This window comes from Stigmatopora argus, chromosome 16, assembly GCF_051989625.1.
Source record: "Stigmatopora argus isolate UIUO_Sarg chromosome 16, RoL_Sarg_1.0, whole genome shotgun sequence".
NCBI lineage: Eukaryota > Metazoa > Chordata > Actinopteri > Syngnathiformes > Syngnathidae > Stigmatopora > Stigmatopora argus.
In genome coordinates this window covers 751,450-771,619 of record NC_135402.1, presented here as the reverse complement: position 1 = coordinate 771,619, position 20,170 = coordinate 751,450, and the positions used below count along the sequence as shown (strand labels likewise).

The following is a 20,170-nucleotide window of genomic DNA, read 5'->3' as shown; positions in this document are numbered from 1 at the left end:
AAGTGTAATAATGCCTTTGGTGGACCAATAGAAGGAAGCTTGTGGACCACAGGTGGTGCTTGTACCGCACTTTGGGAACCACTGTAATAATAAAAGTATCATGAGTTATATAGCTCTGGCAGAAAAAATATATTAAAAAAAAAAATAATAATAATAAAGCCGATAGAGCCAATGGACGGGCAATTTCTGGCGTTGACATTGGGGAGGGAGTAAAATATGGGCAAATTAGGATTAAAAAGTCATGGAGATGGACGTTGCGCTTTGGTGGTTCCGCTTTCCGTCACGCCGGACTCCAACCCAAGTTTTTCCTAAACAAAACGCTCGTTGTCCTGAAGAAAGCTGCTCAGGGTGAGATTGTCGGCGATGTCGTCGTCGCTGTCCAAGACGCTGTGGATCGCCGGGAACGAGGCGGCGGAGAAGGGGTCGCTCCGGCTCCTCGCGGCGCCGCCGGACTTCCTCTCCGGCATCAGAGCCGACATGAACGTCATCTCCGTCTGCTCCGGGGCCCTCTGGACCCGGTACTTTCGGCCCGAGCGCCGGACGCACAGGACCACGGTGGACATCAGGAAGGCGGCGGCCAGGGCGGCCAGGCACGCGATGGCCACCAGGCAGGGTCGGACCAAGTCGCGGGAGGGACGCGGTCTCGAGGGCGGCGGGGTCTTCCCAGGCCAACATGGGCCGGGCGTCGGAGCGGGAGCCGTAGCCGTAGACCCGGTCTGGCTCGTCCTCGGCGACTCTCTCGTGTCCGAAGCTGCCGAAATGGAGCTCGAGCTGGCCCAAACGGCCCGGGGTGCCAGATCGGTCATCCCGGGAGAAGCGCTCGGGGCTCCGGAGGTGCCGGATGTCTCTTCGCTAGTACTGAAAGACATCTTCTTGGTCGTCTCCAAACCCGGAGGACCGTCGTGCCCGAGGCTTGGCGTAGAGCCGCCGACAAAGCTGGATGTTGACCCTTGGGGAGGTCCAGGAGTGGAGCTCCCACCGTGGACGTCCGCTTTGACGGTCAAAGGTGGCATTGATGGCGTTCCAGGTGTGATGGTGTTTGGATGGTGTGATGGTCGAGAGGGCGTGGGGCTTAAACTCCAGGCGGAAAAATCCAGAGATGTGCCGCCAAAAACTGGAGGCCGGCTTGGGGTGGCAAATGAAGTAGAATGTGCTTGACGTCCAGGGATGGAGCTGATGTTTGGCGGATGGCGAGTGGACAGATCCAAGTGAGCAGTGGGTGGCATTTTAGTGTTATGATTTTCCACCGGGACTAGAGTTGGCCCCAAACTGCTCTTTGAGGGTTCCGAAGACTCCGCCGGTTGAGAGATCAGACCTCTAAAGACGGAGAGAGCCTCAGGTTTCGGGGTAAGCCTGGGACTTCCAGGAGTAGGAGAAGGAGGAGTTTTTCCAATTGCCAAAAGCGGTGTCGGACCGTGGATCTGGACCGGAACTGTCGCTGAAATCCGCGGCCACTCGCTACGGGGAGTTCCCGCCAAAGCCCGATCGCGAGATGATCTACTTACATCAGTGACGCCCGCACTCGTTTCCGGCGTCAACCTGGCGTGCGTTTCTACGCTTGCCAAGACTAGCAAAGCGCTCGAAAGCAAAATCGAGAGCCAACCCAACGGCCCGTTTGTGCAGTCACCTGTCATCTGAAAGAAAAACAACAAAAAGCGTTGGTTCCAAAAGACACAGCTGGACACAAGCATCATTTTTTTTTCCTGCACCGTCACCATGACGAACTACTTTTGACCAACGCCCACTTTGCACCATATTATTTCCTAAGCATCAATGAATAAACTCAGAACAAACCTTTATGGTTACTTACTCTGTGGCCCCCTAATAACACTATAAAGCCGGTTATATTAACAATGAACAAGGGCTAAATCCATTTTGACTGGCGAACGTCAGTCAAAAAGCGCTTGACGTTTAGCACGGTCAGTGCTAGCCGGTCCTTCAAACTCAAAATGAAGCGGGGTTTTTTTCCGGCGGTCTGACATGAAGAAGAAAGCATCCCATCTTACCTCGACTCTCCGACAAAATCTCCCGTTCACGTCATGTCGCTTTCGAAGCCAACGGCCCAATAGAAACAGGAAATGTTTCACGCTCGAGCAACAAAAAAAGAGCTGCTGAGGCGCCCCACTTTGCAAGGAGGAAGTCACAGAGAAACGTTACTCGTAACCAAAAGCGTCCCGTGGCTTCCGCCGAGGCAAACCGCAAAGTCGTCGAGGGTGCCATGATGAAAAAGGCATAATGGAGATCTCCTCTATTTTCTGTACTTGTCAGAAGCATCTGTGAATCAACTGAGAAAATTAGGGGTAAAACAAACAAACAAACATGCCGCTTGCCATTTCTGAGTGTAAAATCTTTATTGTGTGCACAGAAGTTGTGGTGGCGCAAAAACACAAGCTGGGCTTTCAACTTCTTCTTGCTTCCCTAAACTCCCTCCAAAGGGCGGCGTTTGTTTGTTGTGTGTTTTTTTTCTTTTTACCGTCATTTTAAAACCCTCCACAGTGACAAGCAGCACCAACCACTACAATTTGCACGACATTTTACAGCGGATATGCAAGCCTGACCGCCCACCTGGCGAACCAACCCCCCCCCCCCCTATCTCCCCTAAAATATTCCACCTGGAATGTGTGAACAAGGGGACAGAAAATGTAACGCTTGTGCATGAAACTGCACGCCAATAACACGTAACGCAATATTTGGCAACACATAAGATGGCGAGAAATACTGACTGATGATGCTACACTTTGGGAAGGCAAACGTCACAGATTTAAAAAAAAACAAAAACAAAAAAAAACTCTTTCTTTTCCGTCTGTGTGTCAAAAGTATGGAGAAAAAAAAAAGAGAGGAACGTGTGGGCCGAGGGAGGAAAAAGTTTGTGGTGGAATGTCGGCCCGGCGCCGCCGCCGAAGAAGAAGAAGAAGAAGAAGAGGAGGGTGTTTTTGGGCGGGGCTTACATGGCAACCTTGGCGACCTGCTCTTCCAATCGGGCGATGCGCCGGTCCTGGAGGATGACGCGGTCCCGCAGGGACTTGAACTCCCGCAGCACCTCTTCCAGTTTGTCTTCCATTTTCTGCTGAGACGGAAGGAAAGAAATATGCGCTGAGTCCCCAAGAATTGGGGACATTTGTTCCGACCCAAAAAACAGTTTCTGCCAGTACAAATAATTCCCATTTTTTTCTGGTGACCTTCAATGCAAAAGTTAGCAAACACTGACCGTGGGCGTCTGAGCGGGGGCCGGGGACGAAAGGTTCTTGTGGACGTTGGGGGCGTTTTCCGGCTTGGCCGCCGTGGTTTTGCTCTCCAGCGCGTTGGCCTTGACCACTTTGAGCTCTCGGCTCTTGGTGGGCAGGTAGCCGTCCTTGAGCGAGACCAGCAGGGGCCCGCCGTTCTTGCCGTTGAACCACTCCTCCGCCTCCAGGGCGGGGTCGGGCCCGGCCGTGTCCGGGTACAGGTCGTCCTGAAACAGGTCCGACTGCAAGCGCAGAGTTCATTCAAGTGTTTGTGGGGGACGGACATCATTCACGTTGACATTTTTAAAAGCTGTACTTTATTTGCCCTGCCAATCCATGTACACGATGCACAATTCTTATCACTTCACATAAGCTGTCAGGCTCTTTAACAAAAAAATGGCTGAGTGTTAAGACCTACCGTATGCATGCATGTACATCTATGTGTATGTATGTGTATATGTATGTGTCTATGTATGTGTATATGTATGTGTATATGTATGTGTATATGTATGTGTATGTGTATATGTATATGTCTATGTATGTGTCTATGTATGTGTCTATGTATTTGTATATGTATGTGTATATGTATGTGTATGTGTGTATATGTGTATGTATATGCATGTGTATATGTATGTGTATATGTGTGTATGTATGTGTATATGTGTGTGTGTATATGTATGTGTATATGTATGTGTATATGTGTGTATATGTATGTGTATATGTATGTGTGTATATATATATATATATATATATATATATATACACACACTTCAGCAACATGCTTATTTATTTATATATTTATTCTTGTATTTATTTATTAACTTCCTATTTCTGCATCCTCAACCTCTTGCTACTGTGACAATGAAATTTCCCGAATACGGGATGAATAAAGTTATCCAATCCAATCCAATATTTTTACTCTCATATTTATTAACATTCAATTCAGCGTTGAAATATATTCTTTTTTTCTTGATGGAAATAAATACTAAAATGACTCTGGCTTACCTTTCGTGGGACTGTCATGATGATTGGCTCACATTTTCTTTCCTGTAATTTGTAGAACCTGCCAAAAAAAGTGCTCAATTCATCCAGAAATCACGGAAGAGCAAAAGTGAACGCAAAGCTTTGCTCGATGGGATGAAGCCAAGAATAATTGGACGCACGTTTAGCCGTACCTGGCAATTTCGCACTTGTTGACATCCAGTCCGCGCTTGGGCATGTAGCCCATCCCCCTCTGCGGCTCCTTGGTGGTGAAGGTGTTGAGGTAGTGGACGTACGGCGCCTCGTCCGTGATCTCAAAGTAGCGAATGCTGCTGTCGCCCTGAGCCCCGCGGGAGACACCAGACTTGAGCCGGATCCCCGGGAGGCGGGCCCGCGCTCGCTCACCTTTCCGCATAGGTACACTATGCTGGTGTCCGGGTCGAAGAACGGCAGCAAGACTCCGTTGCTGGAGTCCATCTCCTGGACGCAGATGGGCTCATCCATGTTGTCCTGGCCGCAAAAGATACGGTGACAAGGTTAGTCCAGGGAATAATCCACCCGATTCCGGGAATAATTGCCAAAGCGTCAATTTATTCACAGCCAATCATAACGTTTGGGCGCGTTCAAAGGCAGTAGACACCGCGGTGTCCATCTAATTTGTCAATAACCAATAATAATAATAACCAAGTCACAATAACCAATTTGAGTTGGAAATGGAGTGGTATATTTAGTGTTTGATGGGCCCCATTTGCCAAAAGTGCACCCACCCCCCAGCTACGATTTTTTGGTTTGGTCAGCGTTGCGCCCCCCGGTGGAACGGCGCAGAACGAGCGGCCGGTTCTCCCTTACGGATTTCCACAGGGCTAGCTGACGCTCGCTCATGCGGCTGAATCCGGTGGTGAAGATCTTTCCGTCCGCCAGGAAGATGGCCCTCATTGGCCGAGCTCCCTCGTGGGCTTTGTCCTTCTCCTAAAAGGGAAAAGCGCGCTCGTCAGGGTTGGTGGACGACCACTCTCGGGAACAATTCTACCCACTAGAAACACTGGATAGTGCGATGGAAAGTTTCCCACTTACCGCCACAATCTTCTTTTTGCGGGGATCCACCACGCGGACTTTTTTGTCCTTGCAGGCGGTGCACAGCAGGCTGCCGTTGCGGCTCCAGCTGACGCTGAAGATCACGTCGGGGTGCATGTCGTCCAGGGTGATGGCGGCCTCGCCCGTGCCCACGTTCCAGATGATCACCTGGTTGTCACACCCTAAGAGAGCGAGCAAATTCGACATTTGATCGTATCGTTAAGTGCCCCGTGAAGGGTTAATTAGTGTCTTTCACTTGAAGGTCACCGGCTGGCGACCCAGAGGCCGTCGCGCGTCACTCAAAGTAAAAACGTACCGGCGCTGAGCAGGACGTTCCGAGCGGTGGGGTGCCAAGCCACGATGCCCACCCTTTTGGAGTGACCTTCCAGAACCACCACGGCCTCCGAGAGGGGAGAATCCAAACCGTTCTCGGGGATCTGCCAAACCTGGAGGCGACACCAAAAGGTGGAGAAAAAGCTCAGCGCGGGTTGAAAAGTCACACAAGTTGGAATTTTGAGCGCAAAAAAATGGCGCTCTTACCATGACGGTGCAGTCCTCCGAGCCGCTGGCTATGACCAGGTCGTTGTGAGGGCACCAGTCGATGTCCAGTACGGGACCCGTGTGGCCGCACACCGTCGGGAACACCTTGTCGATGCGGCCCGTCTACGGAAAAGCACCCGATATTCATTACGATCACTACTAATTACCACGAGAGCCGCTTAGCCGTGAACGACGAGATATCTTCACTCGACGAGGCCCATTAAGTCCGAGTGACGATAGGGAAAAATCATGGACGCGGTCGGCTAAATTGACGTCGCCCGTCTGCCATCGGGAGGATCGCGTGTCGGGTAATGGAACCCCAGACGGCAAACGATCGATCGCCTGCATTTTTCACGGCTCGCGTTCTCTAAACTCTCTCGACGACGAGCGGACCGGGGCGTGGCCGAGGCTGACCTTGTGCAACGGCAGGACCAGGAAGGCTCCGCCCCCGCTGGCCTCGATGATGATGGCGACGAACTTGGGGTTGACGGCGCAGAAGGAGCTGTCCCACGTGACCCGGGACACGCGGATGTCATCGTAGCACTGGTCGTTCCTCACCGCCTGACCAAAGACGTGGCGGAACTTGCTCTGTCGCACAACACGCCGCAACATTTCTGCCAAAAAAGGGGCGCTCATATCAGTGTTTTGAGAAAAATCATGGTGTCATTACAATGCATTTAAAAAAAAACATTGACATGTTTAAAAAAAAAAAAAAAAAATGGACTACCATCGACGATGAAAGAAGTCTTTCTGGTGACAAAATAACCAAAACACAGCAGCAGAAGGATGAAAATTGCCACATGCAGCTCTGGAGCCGCAGGTTAAAAATGTATACATGTCATGTCATTGATATCCACATTTGTCAGACATGGGCTGCATCGAATTACAGTGGATCTTTGAATACTGCTGAATTGGTTCCAAGGTCACTTATTACCGTTTTGAGGCTATTTTCCGACAAAGGCAACATCTGCACCGGGCTGCCTAAAACAATGGTGCTGGGTAGCGGCTAACGTTACCCACCCCACTATTTCCCACGCTATTTTAACCCACTTTGGATGCCTCGTTGGGAAGCCACAAGCACGCGTGGTCATTTACAACACGCATGTGTATATTTAAGCGAATTGAAGTCAAACTGGGGGCTTTTGTGAGCGAATTCTGATGGATAGCCAACCGAGCTAACATTGTCGAGTAGCTCATTGAAAGAGGGTCGAATCGAGGGGATGTCTGGATGAAAAATCCAGATGCTATGCGTGGCCCAAATTGGGTCTGTTTTTTAATTGACGACTAAATATTATGGGGGATGCGGAGGCGTGTTTAGTAGCGCAACGGTGAGCCGCTTGGCTCCGGTCCGGTCGGGCGGCCGGCAGCTGGTGCTCGGCGGACCGCTTCGTTTGGAGCAGCCTCGGGGCGCGGAATAAGCACTTGGTTGCAAATGTAAAGCGGCTTCGGTTAGCCAAAACAACAACAAAAGGACGCTAGGAATAATTCAGTGTCTTGGACTTTTATAAAAATAAAAAAAAAGAACCTGCGCGACATTTTTTTTTTGCCCTCGTCAGCCGCCCCTGGTCGGCATCTGGCGAGCTAGCTTTAGCCTAGCTCAGTCGCGGTGGACCGCCGCCAGCTGACGCAAGTGCAGATATTTGCACGCACCCAGCCCAGCCTGTGAGCTAACGGATGCTGCGGAACAGCCCTCAAAAGCTCCTCGGCGGAGTCGACAAAGAAAGGGGGGGGGAAAAATCCTCACTCTTTGCTCGCCTTACCTCCGAAATCGATGCAATTCTTTCCCGAGGACAATCAATCACGACACATGAATGTGTGGAGTTTTTAGGCGCGCCCTTATCCTGCAGGACGTTGCTCCAAGTATCCCCCCCAGCCCACACAAAAAGCCTCAAATACGCCTTGAATGTTCCCCCTTTCTGGCTGGACGGCCTCTCGTGTGTCAGAATGGCGTATGTGAATTCCGCATCGCCTTCGTCCTCATCACCTGCGGTGAACAATCGCCTGTTCTTCTGCCCCTAAAGAAGCACCGTTATTACATTCAATGGGGCTTGGCGATGGGCTACTACACATGCGCAGAAGAAAGCGCTGGATGCCACGAATGTGTGAATGGAGCCGGTGAGGGTGGGGTGGGGGAGTGAGGATGGAGAGGGGGCGGGTGGGGGTCTGCTTTGGAAAAGATGGACTTTGACATGAATAGACGTTCTGCCAATTTGGTCTGCGAGATGGAGGTTGTCAATCAAGTATTGTAGTGCTTTTCAATCCAGGCTGCCACAAAACAAGCAAAAATGTTGACATTTTTGATAAGCACTGGTCAACATTTTCCGTTCCGTTTGCCCCCCCAAAACTGATCCGTTACAAATTTGGTCGCCGGTTTCAAGCCTGCCAATCGTCCATCCTACCCTATCTATCAAGTTATAATACGAGGTAGGAGGACAAAAAAGGGAACAGAAAGTATGCTGACTAGACCACGCCCTTTGTTTACTGATAAAGTACCAACCGGATGTAGAGCCTGAATTAGGACACGGCCGTTATAGGCCAAGAAACTAGGAGGAGAACATGTTAACATACCTTTCTTTGGAGGCGGGTTACTTTCTGGCGGCCGATCTTTGGATTTCTTGGGGACGTCAAAAGCCGTCTTCATCTGGGCCACTTTCACGTTGGAGCTCTGCTCAACCACCCCGGCTTGGATTTTAGGCTCTTCCGGTCTGACCCATTCCCGACTTCTTCTCTTGTTGCTGTCCTTGACCAGTTTCGACACGGGTTTGTAGGAATCTCCGTGATCTCCGGCGTCGCTATCCAGTCTGCATTTGGCGTCGTTGTCCCGCGGCTCGGTCCTTTCGGGCAGGCGCTCTCGTATCGGAGGTCGCTGGGTGTTCTGGTCTAACTGGACCTCCGGGAAAAAAGGATTCGGGGGTTTCTTTGCCACCGGTGGCGGTGGCGGTGGCGGCGGCGGCGATACTTTTCTAAAGCGATTCCGTCTTTCTAGGAACACCCTCCTCTGCAACATGTCCAAATCGCCAGGATTTTCCTCTGGAGACAACTGCGCCACCCGGGCGCAGTAGTCAAAGTCCACCAAGCCTCGGCACTCGTGGTCCGAGCGCTCCGTCAACGGGCGTTCCGGAGGACCCAGGTCCACCGAGAGACGACGGCCGCGGGCGCCCGACTCATCCCACGACGGGCACATGTCCTGATTGGTGGCGCCGCTCCTCAAGAAGCCTCCGTGGATGTCCACCGTGTGTCTCCTTCTGGCTCTCTCCTCAGAACGGAGTTGATCTTTGGCTCGTCTCTCGCCGGACATCAACTGAGCCGTTTTCAGCCTGATGAAAGGGTTTTTGGGTTTTTTGGGAACCGGCGGAGGCGGTCCTTTGACCTTCGGCCTCTCTTCTGGCGCCACGGCCGGTATGCTCGGGAATTCTTTCTCGGGCATGAGATGAGTTAAAGGCGGAGGGGTGACGACCGCCGAGAAGTGAAGGGGGTCGGGCTCCTGTGTCAGCTCTGCAAAACTGAACGGTACTTCGTGACCTTCCGGTCTGGAATGAGCGCAACGGTATCGATCCGGAGAACGAGGTCTCCGGGTCTCTCCGGCTTGCTGGGCTTTTATCGCCATGTCCTGGGCCCTCTTGGAGACCGCGGCAGCAAACCTGTCTTGACTTGTCCCGTGACCTTCATCTTGCAGCAAGTCTTGCTCGACAAACCTCTCCGAGGAGGCTTGGCAGATTTGTCGGCGTGTCTCCTCGGCGGCATCGGCCGCGGTCTTGGACGTCGCCTGCGCCTGGTCGTTTTGTCTCCCGGTTCCTTCAGTCTCGTCCACCGCACGATGACTCCACTTCTCCGTCAGCTGACTCTTGGACGGTCTCGTAGTGACCCTTTCCCTTTTGATCCCCGTGCTGGAGCAGGTGGCGCTTTCCCCGTCGGCTGACCCGGCAGGGTCATGTCGTTCTCGGACCACAGAGTCCTCCTCGTTTGGAAGCTGGCGTCTATTTCCGGCGTCCGATCCATTTGGACTGTCTTCCATAACCGTAACCCGGCCGCGGGTTACAACCTTCGTCTGAAGCTCCAAAGTGGGTCTGGCTAGGCCACATTTTGAGTCCTCCGCTGTACCAAAGCGGCGCCGACACTCCCCCTCTCCACCCACCGTGTCTTCTGGGCGAGTCAGACGCCCATCCCCGAGACCCGGACGCCCGATTGGCCGCTCAGTATGGGAATCCGTAGGCCTTCCGGTGGGCTCCGAAGGGAGGGCGCCTCCCTCGCTGTCCGGCCCCCCCGTCTCCCAACCCCGGGGCGACTCCTCGTCCTTGTCTTGCATCTTGTCCACCTTCTGACCCATGGTCTCAGCCCTGTTTCGCAATCACAAACACAAACACGGCCCACGGAGGTATTAATAGCGAGCGGCGTAACAAGGGTGACGTCGCCGCCTATCTTGAATGCCCTCGCCTCTATTTTGGTGTATTCCGTTAACCCCCGACCCCCCCGAAGGTCTTCAAATCTATCTCCTGCCATTCTGTGCGGCAGGCGGGAATGCGTCGGCCGCTATAATTAGGCGGCGGCCGGGGTCGCAGCCGGCGAGTCGTGAGGCCAAGAAAGGCAACCGGACACGTGCGGCGAGAGGCGATCCACAAGGTCAAATTTTTAAAAAAAATCAGAATAGAATGGAAATTGATTTCAAATGTGTTTTTCCATTTTTCATGTATTATGTCAATATTTAAATACCATATCTACAAAAGGTTTCTTATTTTGGAGTTGTAAAATAAAGGAATTAGACAAGTGGATATTTTGAGACTTGACAGTTAATAATCTGCATCTGAAAGCGTGAATGATTGATTGATGGATGTCATGGGATTTTGATAAGGAGGGGACACGAAGGGAGTACACAAATCATCTTGTACATGTAAAACAGAGCGCGAGGACATTTGTCACTTTGGACGTCTGCCTTTGTTTGTTTGTCCCGACAATTGTTTTGGTTACAAAAAAGGTCACTCCAAATGGGTGGCGAGCGGTTTGACGGCACGCCAGATGACGGATGACTTCAAAAATGGGGTGGTGACGAAGCGCGGCTGAATTTACCAGGGGCGCGGGGCTCTCCGGGGGCTATTTTTAAGCTAAACGTTACACGTGCATTACAACGGGTTGCATTGGAAATGCGACCAATCGAAGAACGCTAAATTTAAATAACTTTTAGCGCTTTTGTGCAGTCTATGCAGAATAGCAGGCTTTTATTTTGACGTTGGAACTGCCCCCCAAAAAGTATTTACTCGCATATAAGCCGCCCTGCACATATACCTAATTGGAGCCCTTCCAGTCAAAATGGCGCCATCACCGGCAGCCAATGTAACAATTGGAACTATTTTGGAGTCAACAATGGCCAAAGCATGAAATCTATCAAAAGAGTTGTGGATACAATGTTTCGAAACCGAGACACCGAAGCCAACAGAAGTCAATCTCTCTCCTCCCCCACCGTTCCGGGCATTTTATAGAAAACTTGTGACTTGTAGCACATCACCTATTAAAGACGTATGTTGCGAAAACAATCATAACACAATCGGACTGCAATCATGAAAGCTTTTTGGAAAATAGTAAAATAACTTCTGCTATCTTTGCTTTTCAGATGGTATTAAAGATGGTAAAGCTCTAAGACAAGATTCAAATAAATGACTACATTTGACACCAATAAACCGTATAGTAGTAGAAATATACTGTACACACAGATATAAGGTAAGTCATGTTAAATATGAGGAATATGAGACTACTTACCGTGCGAGGCACCTAAAAATGACGACTCTTCCCGTCTTGTTTTTTCCTGTGAGCGACTTAATGTGAATAACTTAATAAGAGTTTGAAGGAGGAGGCACAAGAAGAGTTGTTTTTTTTTTGGCTCTTTTAAACCCTTTCAATGCTTTCCTGTGAAAATAAGTATAAATCAAGCATTTGTTCGTGGTCAGTGTGATACGAGAAAACAGCTTAAAGGTAACAGGTTGAACATTTTAATGTGATTTTTTTGCACTTTAGATGATTTGTACATTTTATGAGATAAAGGTTCATGTTTAAGCACGTTAAGTTTGAGGTTTAAATGTAGAACCACAAAATTGTTCCCGTTCATTTGTTAAATGTATCGTGTTCATTCACGAGAGAGCCACGTTGAAATGTATCAGAGGCTAACGTGAAATGGATCCTTTTCAAAATCAAATCCAATACTGTACCATTCCGCTGCTGCAGAAAGACGGATGGCGTCCTCTCCTTCACAATGGGATTCTGGCTCAAACGGTTCAAACATGCACGCTTGGGTTGACGTAGGAAACGCGCTAACCGCATCAGCGCAGTGGATTGACGGTTGGCGCCTACGGAGTCCTAGAATTGACAAGGCAAGCCGTTTAGACGTGTACTCGTTCACATTTGACTTTACAGGACCTTTAATAGCGGATGTGAGGAGCGGGTCAAAATGGCAAAAATTCCAAAACGTTCAAAGAACTCCTCTCCGAGACCAGCTCCTCCCTTTCTTAGTTTCCAGGCCCGGGCCGGTGGAAAATCTCGTCACTGGGCGAGCCGTCTTCGTTCGATTCCGGGCCCGGGAGGTCCAAATCCTTGCGTCCGCGCTGGTAAAAGCGGCCCGTTCAGTCTTCAAGCGGGCCTTCCGCCTCCGGTTCGTCCATGTGGCATTCCGTTTCCGGCGCTTTCTGGTGCGAAAGCGGCACGGCGGAGCCGTACCGAAGCGGATCTCCCAGGGACCGGGCCGTGGAAAAGTCTTCTGGGGGGTGGATGCAGATGGAGGGAAGGTTGCAGTGTCGCGATGGGTTGGCGCGGTGGGAGCGTGCCCCCGCCGGCCGCTCGCAACGGCGACCCGGTGCCGGACGAGGGCAGCAGTCTTTGCAGGACTGGTAGGAGGGTTTGACTTTTAACGGGTTGCCCGCGCCGGCGCTGTCCTGCTGGGCAAAAAAAAAAGGTCAAACTGTCAGTACAGTAATCCCTCGATTATCACGGTTAATGTAGACCAGACATGATCAACGAGAAACCGCAATTTTTAAAAAGTGCTGAGTTCTAGTAGCAAGCGAAGGACAGGGGAGTGGCTTCCGCTTGCCAATTCCAGTGTGGATTTTCACATTTTTACGACGTTGCAATAAAAAATTAATGAACAAAAAAAACTGCGATGTAGTGAAGCCGCGATATTCGAGGGATTACTGTAACCGCATATGCTTTTTCTTCAGTTTGTGCTAATGGTGTGCTGATTTTTTTGTTTTTTGTTGCGGCAACTCACGTCAAAGGCCGCCGGGCAACTTCGCTTGGCGGCCAACCGGTTGCTGTTGTTGGCGTTCAAGTTGGCCAGGCCCAGACGGCTGTCCTCCTCGGCCTGCTTTTTCCCCTCCAGGGCGGCCATCTCGGCCTCTTCGTCCTCTTCGTCTTCCTCCTCCAGCGTGCTGAACTCCAGCCTCAGCCTCATGTCTTCCAGGGGGTCCAGACGGCCGGCGCCGCAGGTCTGCGCCCCCGTGCCGGCCGGCAGGGCCAGCTGGGCCACGGGGAAGCCCTCGTCCTCCAGCAGGGCGTCCCGCTCCACGTCCTCGATCTCGATGAAGACCCCGTCGGCGCCCAGCAGCGGCGGGCCCCGCACCGGCGTGGAGGGCTCGCTGTCCAGCGCCGAGTCGGACAGGCGGCGGAAGTAGTAGTTGTAGTTGAGCGAGTCCAGGGGCTCCATCTCCAGACCCCTGCAGGGGGACGCCCCGCACCCCCCCCAGGCCCCCGCCCTGTCGTCCGAGACGTCCTCGTCCGCGCTGGGTCGCCACAGCGTGTTGTCGTGTGCTTTGCTGTGAAAAAAAGAGAAAAAATACCTCAAAAGGTACTACTTCACAATGTCTACCTACTGGATTATTTAAAAATCCTTACTTTTCTATGAGCAAGCTGCTATGCTAGCTAGCAGCGAGACTTGTGAAACTAGCATGCGTGTCTTTTTTTAATCCTTCCCTTTCCCACTTTTATCTACCGTATATTCACGACTATAAGGCGCGCATAAAAGTCAAAAAAAATCTCCAAAATAGACATGGCGCCGTATAATCCAGTGCGCTTTATATATGGACCAATACTAAAATTGTTATCACGATAAAATAAAATGCCTTTTTAAAGCGTGTTTTTAGCGTGTAGCGTGCAAGAACTATATTTCCCAGCAGTCACTGCGCACCGGAACCCGGAAATAGGCTACTTCCGGGAGCCAGCGCTATTGCGTTTCAATGTTCATCCATATATAATATATGCGTGTAATGAAATGGTGCGTGCTTTGTGTGTCTAAAATACAGAAATAGCATTCGTTACTGACACTGCGGCTAAAAATACGATGCGCGGAATAGTCGTGAAAATACGGTAATTGAGTGGAATTTACAGGAAAGTCCATCCCGATGGGGACAAATTTCAGCATTTTTCATCCCTTCCTATCAAAAACACGACAAATCCGTGCTCACGACAAGCGTAACGTGCCTTAAAAAAGGCACACAAGAACCAAGACATCAGGAATGAATTCATCATCCCTGGAAATAAAAAGAAAACCCAAAACCAGCCCTAGAAAATCCATACTTTGCGATCTTACCTGGCGTCCAGGATCTCTCGATAGCGGGCCAGCTGTCCGGCGTCGGGCTGAGCGACGCCGCGCCTGTGCTTGACAAAATTGCAGGCCTTCTCCAGCGACCAGCCGTACTCCTTCATGGCGTACGCCACGACGGCGGAGGCCGAGCTGCCGGCGCCCGTCTTGCAGTGAACCAGGCACTTGGAGCCGTTCTTCCTGTGGGGTTGAAAGGGGTCCCAGTTATTCGGACCGGCTTTTGCAATTGCTAACGAACAAAAATAGCGGAATGAAAGAAAATCTTTTTAACCTAGCTTTGGCGATAAAATTGTAGGCGTCGTCCCATCGAGCCGGCAGATCGCCGGCATCCTCGTGGTCCACCACGCCGACGTTGTGATAGGAAAAGACGTCCGGGAAGAAGTTTTCCATCGCCGGGCTGGTGTTGAGGACGTAGCCCACGCTGAGGAAGAGGAACAAAGTATTGGCGGGCGAGCGCATTTCCGCCGCTGTGTCGCCACCGATGACCTCACCCGCAATCTCGCAGTTCCTCCAGGTGGGAAGCGCTCCATTGGGAGCCCTAAAAGGCGAGGCAAAACGGTGTCACCGAGCAGCAAAGGCCACGCGGCCACCCTGCGGCGTGCCCAGTCAAGTCACCAGGTAGACGTGGTCAAAGATGGGCGTGGCCTTGGCCATCTGTCCCAGGAGGACGAGCATCTCCTTGTCGATCAGCTGTTTGAATTGTCGCAGGTCGCTGGCGGTCTCTTGCTCCAGCTCCTTACGAATCTTCGTGCGCATACAGATGAAAAGAAACCTCGTGACGGACGGATCTGGGTGGTAAGAGCTTTTATTTTCTCGACAACTGCAACAAACGCTACTCTTACTCGGCTACGCTACAATTTGAACGTTACCTCCTCGGAAGTGACGCTCTCCAAGTCTCGGAAGGCGACCATCTCGCGGAGCTTGGCCTTGAGCAGACTCTCCGTCGTTTCGCTTGGCCTGCGGAAGACGACGGCACGTCAGCGATTGGGATCTCCGTCGCCTCCGGGGAACAAAAAGTCGGACCGACCGGTCTGGAAAGGTGGCGGGCGATTCGGGGCGGGGCTCCTCCGGTTCCGCGGCAGCGTCCCAACACTCGGACCACGCGTTGCTCCCGTAGAACTGGGTCCAGGCGTGGGACGGGCCGCCGGGGAAGTAGCCCAAGCGGCGGGACGCCTCGCACGCTTCGTGGAACGCCTGCAGGGCACACCTGGACTCAAACGACAAGACTAACCATCAGTTAAAGCAGGGTTGGTTCCTCCATTTTGCCCCGCGAGGGCCAACAAACGTTTGGCCGAATAGAAGCGAGACGTTTGTCAACTCACCACATGGCCTGCACTGACACGGGCTTGAAGACACGCGAGTGTCCCGCTGTCCTCACGCTGAAACTTCTGGAAGAAGCCAAAGTCAAATCACGGGACCACCTTTTCACCGTGACCGGACATTTGGTCGCCGGACTTTTGGTCGCCCGGACCCAAACAACCGGTGACCCAACGTCCGGCGACAAAACAAGGTAAAACAACACGGTCTATGCATCAATAAAAGCCAACAATGGCCCTGAGCAGTTTCACTGAGCGGACATGTGAGTGTAGAAGAGTTTGTATGAACATGCGTTGTCCCTTTAAGAAGCGACATCCGTCATGGTCTTAACAAGTTCTCCAACAAAAAACAATCCAAGTCTGGGAAATTTGGAGCTTTTCTTTAGCCTAATAATTAATAGGGCATTAAGTATGACTAAATAGTCATTCACAGTTTGTATTTAGGGAATTTGAGCAACCATTTTAAATGGTAATTATAAATAACCTTCCGGGCGACCAAACCTCCGGCGACCAAACGGCCGAGTACCCCTTTTCACTATCAAACGATACTAAAAGGATTCTTGGCTGCATTCTGGAAATGCCACATTCAAAATGACTAGCTCAAAAAATGGCTTATGATGAATATCTTTCGCATGTAGTTCAAACAAAAAATGTCAAAATTTAAGCTTATGGACTTTAACTTTACGAGCAAGTGATGTCTGTTAGTCAAGTAGACTGGACAAATAAGCCATTTAAAGTGGGACAGGTGGAAGCCCATCTTACCCGTCTCCCTCCAAGCGTATGTCGGTATCGCTCATCAGCGGCATCGCCATCCCGATGGAGCAGCTTCTGCACGAAAAACAAATGTTTCCCATGAGTTCCAAACAATGCCAGTCGTCGTTATCTAGCATTGCCCAACCCGCGGTCGTCGGCGATGTCCACGCCGAGGACGGCCGCCTCCTCCGCGTCCGGGTGGCCGCCGGTGTAAACCAACACCACGTAGCGCACCGGCTCCGAGCGCCCGCTCTCCACTTGCGCCACCTGCCCAAATGACATCAAAACCTCATTCCAAATGTGGATGGAAAATGCCATAAAGAATGAAAAGAAGGTACCATCTTCATGTGATCTTGCGAGCGGAGTGTCTTAGACATCAAGTGCAGGTGTTGAGGAAGGTCACCTGGAAAAAAGGAAGACGTCAACGACGGACAAACTTTCTTCTTTTGCTTTTTTCCTACCGGGGGGCGCGCGGGGGGCGCTGGCGTGGGGCCCCTCGGTGGTGCCGCCCACCCGCCGAAGGGACAGGGCGGCCCCCTTGACCGTCAAGAAATTTTCCTGGAGGCTGACGACAAAAATGGAACAAAATGGAAATTTCAATGTTTACAATTTGAAATGGTCGACTGTCGTTGTTGGGATTTTTATTTTTTTTTCAAACTTGTAAATTAAAAAAATAGGGGTGCGAAATACATTCATGGTTATATGACTCTCAAGCATAGATGTGGAGAAACAGAATGAACTCACCAGTTTTTTGTGCCATCGTGATCGCTTCTGATACCCTGGGAAAAAAAGACATCAGACAGAGATTAATTAAATAAAAAAACACCAAAATGAATAATTTACTGTAAAGTGATGGGCTACCATTGACAGCGATAGAAGAAAAATCATTTGGACTGGGAGGGGCTGTCAGTCCAAAAGGTCTGGACATCTAATCAAATATTTATAGGAATATATATTGCAAATATTTGTAAATACGGCGTAGCGTTACCGCATCCCTGACGTTGATGAAAATGTTGCAAGATTGACAGCCATTTGCACCGAACGATGACAAGTGACGACGGACGTCCCGATGAGCTCGCAACGCGCAATATGCATCCAGCTTGGAAATATGAATATTAATATCTATCAATTGGATTTTCACCCTTGTCCTGCAAGTTGACGCACTTTGTGATGGGATGCTGTCCCCTGCTGGTGTGATACGTTCACGTGCATTCACAAATGTGGGACCTATGAGTGAGCGCTGTTTCTAAATACATATGGGGGAGCCTCGAAAAAATGGAAAAGGACCAAAATATTAGCACAGTCACCGAGCCAAAATGGAGAATAGCGGGTCGACGGAATAGCGAATCAATTTGCCTTTCCCCTCCCCGATGTGGGATGCGACGTACCTCGCAAGATGATGCGCTGGGGCTGGGGCTGGGGCTGTGACTGGGGCTGGGCCGGGGGGAGCGCCGCAGAGTCACCAGGGCCATGGCCAACCCGCCCGCCCGACCAGCGGGAAGATGCGGGAAGATGCGCCGGGCGTAAAAAAAAAAAAACGCAGTCAGGCCGGGCCACGCGGCTCCCCGCGCGCAGCCTCTCCCTTCGCCGCCGCCGCCGCTCCCTTGGCGATCAGGATACGAAGCGTCTGCATGATGGTGGTGGTTGTGGTGGTCGAGTGTGTGTAGACGGGTGGGGGGTCTTAAAAAGAGAGGAGGGGGGGTGTAGAGAGACAAACAACAGCGTGGGTGCGCGCGCGCATGACATGCAGCTTTGTGGGAGTTGCCTGTGATTGGCTGGCCTAGTTTGCGTGTGCGCTGTCATTGGGCCAATGTTGTCAAGGTGACTGGACAGACTCAGACCACAACCCCTCCCCCCCAAAAAATATGAGACTATTTGAAAAAATGATGAAACGTTAGGATCTAGTAAAGGACTTCATTTAAAATGATGTCATTTAGTCAAGAATATTTAGATAAGATGACGCAGGTTTTTCTGAAATTGGTTGGGAACTTATTCGGGGGGGGGGGGGGGTGGGCTCCGGCACCCCGCGTGACCTTTGGACAGAATGTGGATGAACCAATACTCAAGTCTTTCTTTTTATACATTTAAAATACAGTTAATACAAATAAAGTGTAGTTTTTTTAACAAAACGTAAACAAACATAGGTTACCATATTTTCACGACTATAAGGCGCACCCTCAACGAATGACACTGGATTATAAGGCGCCCTGTCTATTTTGGAGACAATTTCAGACTTTTAAGTGCGCCTTATAGTCGTGAAAATACGGTAAGTTAATGAGAATATTTAGTATTTGGATAAGAAGAACTTTGGACAAATTTTAGGACATGATTAATGATAATTGTAATACTAATCAATTATATGTGGTGGCTCTATTAGCAACTATATTCGTGTTACATGAAAAAAAATGTACTTGCTCCAGGTGACTAAACAAACTCAGTTGTTCTAACATTTACATTTGTTAATTTTGACTTATTTTTGTATTCTGATAGTGAAACGCTTGCATTATTTCTAATAAGTGCATTGTCCTTTTTTTGTGGCAGAAAATTCACCGAGACAAAGGCCCCAAGTGTCATTTCCATTCTTCAGTTTTTTATTAGGCGTCATGCATTCAGTCAGCGCGTTGACGTGAAATTAGAATCGACAATCACGCAATCTCGCACGCACACACGCGCAAACACACACTAAAACATGTTGTTATATTGCTGACAAGTTTCAAATCTATCCCGCATTTCAAGGATGGGCGATTCAAAGTGCTGATGACTTTTCACAGTAAAGACGAACGACAACAAAAGGCACCCGACAGAAATGAGACATCCACATTTTTTTCTGGAAACAATTCAAGACGTATTGCACGCTAACATTCACATTTGGAACAGTATTATTGGATACGTTTTTTTGTTTACAATCACTATTTTACGGCACCACGTTCAATCGTTGACACCAAACTTTACATGATATGTCCTGGTGAGGCGGTCGTGGCTAACCAACGACACGCGTGGTCGTTAATAGTTGTATTGCCAGTTCGGGTTCGTACGAACGCCACAAAAAAGAAAAAAGGAGGAGGAGTCTATTGGGAAAAGTGCAAAAGATCAAATATATCTTTTAATATATTTTTTGAATAAATGAACAAAATCCCATTAATTTATTACTAGATTTGTTTGAATGATCTCTGCAATTATTGTTAACATTTATTTTTCTAATTACGATAATACGACATCTTTGATTATTCAATTGATACTAATGTAAGGATTGACGATTTAAGGAGAAATGTTTAAAAATCATGATCAATTTGAACTTTAACATAAAGGCAGAAATTCACATTTAAAGGAAATTCTATAATATAATAATTCTAAAATAATTCTATATCATTGTTAAGACAAATAAGTGCTTTTCCTTGACACTAGTTAAGGAATTTTTCAATGAGTAACGGTCAATATTTCATCGATTTGAACTGGAAAGACTGTCAGCCAGCCCAGTTCAAACCGATTGGACGCCTAATGAGGCCTAATTGTACTTGACACGTTACTCGTGAAGCAAAACTGCATGCAGCTACTACTAGTACTACTCGCACTGCCCCTCCTAAATACGCAAACGGCTTTCCATAATCGTCTAAACACGGCTATATATATATATAGATCTATATTCTGGTATTTTTTTTGCATTTTTAGAAACATTTTTACTAGAAAATAATCTGCCCCGGAGC

At 49.8% G+C, this 20,170-nt stretch overlaps 4 protein-coding genes across 6 annotated transcripts in view; all 4 read right to left on the bottom strand.

Annotated features, from left to right (window-relative positions):
- Positions 1-18: 18 nt before the first annotated feature.
- On the bottom strand, positions 19-2,569 carry selplg (selectin P ligand). The gene is made up of 2 exons (XM_077622303.1): positions 2,007-2,569; positions 19-1,634 (listed from the first exon to the last, which is right to left on the bottom strand). The coding sequence occupies exon 2, from the start codon at positions 1,632-1,634 to the stop codon at positions 309-311; it is 1,326 nt and encodes a 441-aa protein (XP_077478429.1). The 5' UTR covers positions 2,007-2,569; the 3' UTR covers positions 19-308.
- A 229-nt stretch (positions 2,570-2,798) lies between these two features.
- On the bottom strand, positions 2,799-8,724 carry coro1cb (coronin, actin binding protein, 1Cb). Of its 3 annotated transcripts, none has more exons than XM_077622299.1 (11): positions 8,388-8,724; positions 6,234-6,433; positions 5,820-5,942; positions 5,596-5,725; positions 5,280-5,461; positions 5,055-5,174; positions 4,611-4,715; positions 4,400-4,545; positions 4,230-4,287; positions 3,209-3,466; positions 2,799-3,067 (listed from the first exon to the last, which is right to left on the bottom strand). In XM_077622299.1, exons 1-11 carry the CDS (start codon positions 8,458-8,460, stop codon positions 2,945-2,947), a joined length of 1,518 nt encoding a protein of 505 aa, XP_077478425.1. In that variant the 5' UTR covers positions 8,461-8,724; the 3' UTR covers positions 2,799-2,944. The 3 variants fall into 3 exon arrangements, with proteins under 3 accessions (XP_077478425.1, XP_077478426.1, XP_077478427.1); XM_077622300.1 differs by having other exon boundaries at positions 2,799-3,064; positions 8,388-8,721; XM_077622301.1 differs by lacking the exon at positions 8,388-8,724 and adding an exon at positions 7,580-7,910.
- A 3,062-nt stretch (positions 8,725-11,786) lies between these two features.
- ssh1b (slingshot protein phosphatase 1b) lies at positions 11,787-17,938 on the bottom strand. The gene is made up of 13 exons (XM_077623496.1): positions 17,855-17,938; positions 16,805-17,011; positions 16,612-16,733; positions 16,476-16,541; positions 15,720-15,785; positions 15,425-15,604; positions 15,267-15,354; positions 15,013-15,141; positions 14,889-14,935; positions 14,669-14,818; positions 14,386-14,577; positions 13,069-13,612; positions 11,787-12,736 (listed from the first exon to the last, which is right to left on the bottom strand). Exons 1-13 carry the CDS (start codon positions 17,936-17,938, stop codon positions 12,428-12,430), a joined length of 2,184 nt encoding a protein of 727 aa, XP_077479622.1. The 3' UTR covers positions 11,787-12,427.
- The window catches only part of cabp7b (calcium binding protein 7b), a 28,541-nt gene continuing 25,296 nt past the window's right edge, over positions 16,926-20,170 (bottom strand). The window contains exons 12-13 of the transcript XR_013305559.1: positions 17,211-17,245; positions 16,926-17,031 (exon numbers count right to left, since the gene is read on the bottom strand). The gene's annotated coding sequence lies outside the window, so the exon portion shown is untranslated. The remainder of the gene's footprint in view (positions 17,032-17,210; positions 17,246-20,170) is intronic.

Excerpts from the sequence above, each read along its gene's own strand:
- selplg (XM_077622303.1), bottom strand. The coding sequence starts at position 1,634 with ATGACAGGTGACTGCACAAACGGGCCGTTGGGTTGGCTCTCGATTTTG.
- coro1cb (XM_077622299.1), bottom strand. The coding sequence starts at position 8,460 with ATGAAGACGGCTTTTGACGTCCCCAAGAAATCCAAAGATCGGCCGCCA. Across the intron at positions 5,462-5,595 it reads GAACGTCCTGCTCAGCGCCG|GGTGTGACAACCAGGTGATC; the intron begins GTACGTTTTTAC and ends TCGCTCTCTTAG. Across the intron at positions 4,288-4,399 it reads AACAAGTGCGAAATTGCCAG|GTTCTACAAATTACAGGAAA; the intron begins GTACGGCTAAAC and ends TTTTTTTGGCAG.
- ssh1b (XM_077623496.1), bottom strand. The coding sequence starts at position 17,938 with ATGGCCCTGGTGACTCTGCGGCGCTCCCCCCGGCCCAGCCCCAGTCAC. Across the intron at positions 14,936-15,012 it reads TCTTTGACCACGTCTACCTG|GGCTCCCAATGGAGCGCTTC; the intron begins GTGACTTGACTG and ends CTCGCCTTTTAG. Across the intron at positions 14,819-14,888 it reads GAGGAACTGCGAGATTGCGG|CGTGGGCTACGTCCTCAACA; the intron begins GTGAGGTCATCG and ends CCTCTTCCTCAG.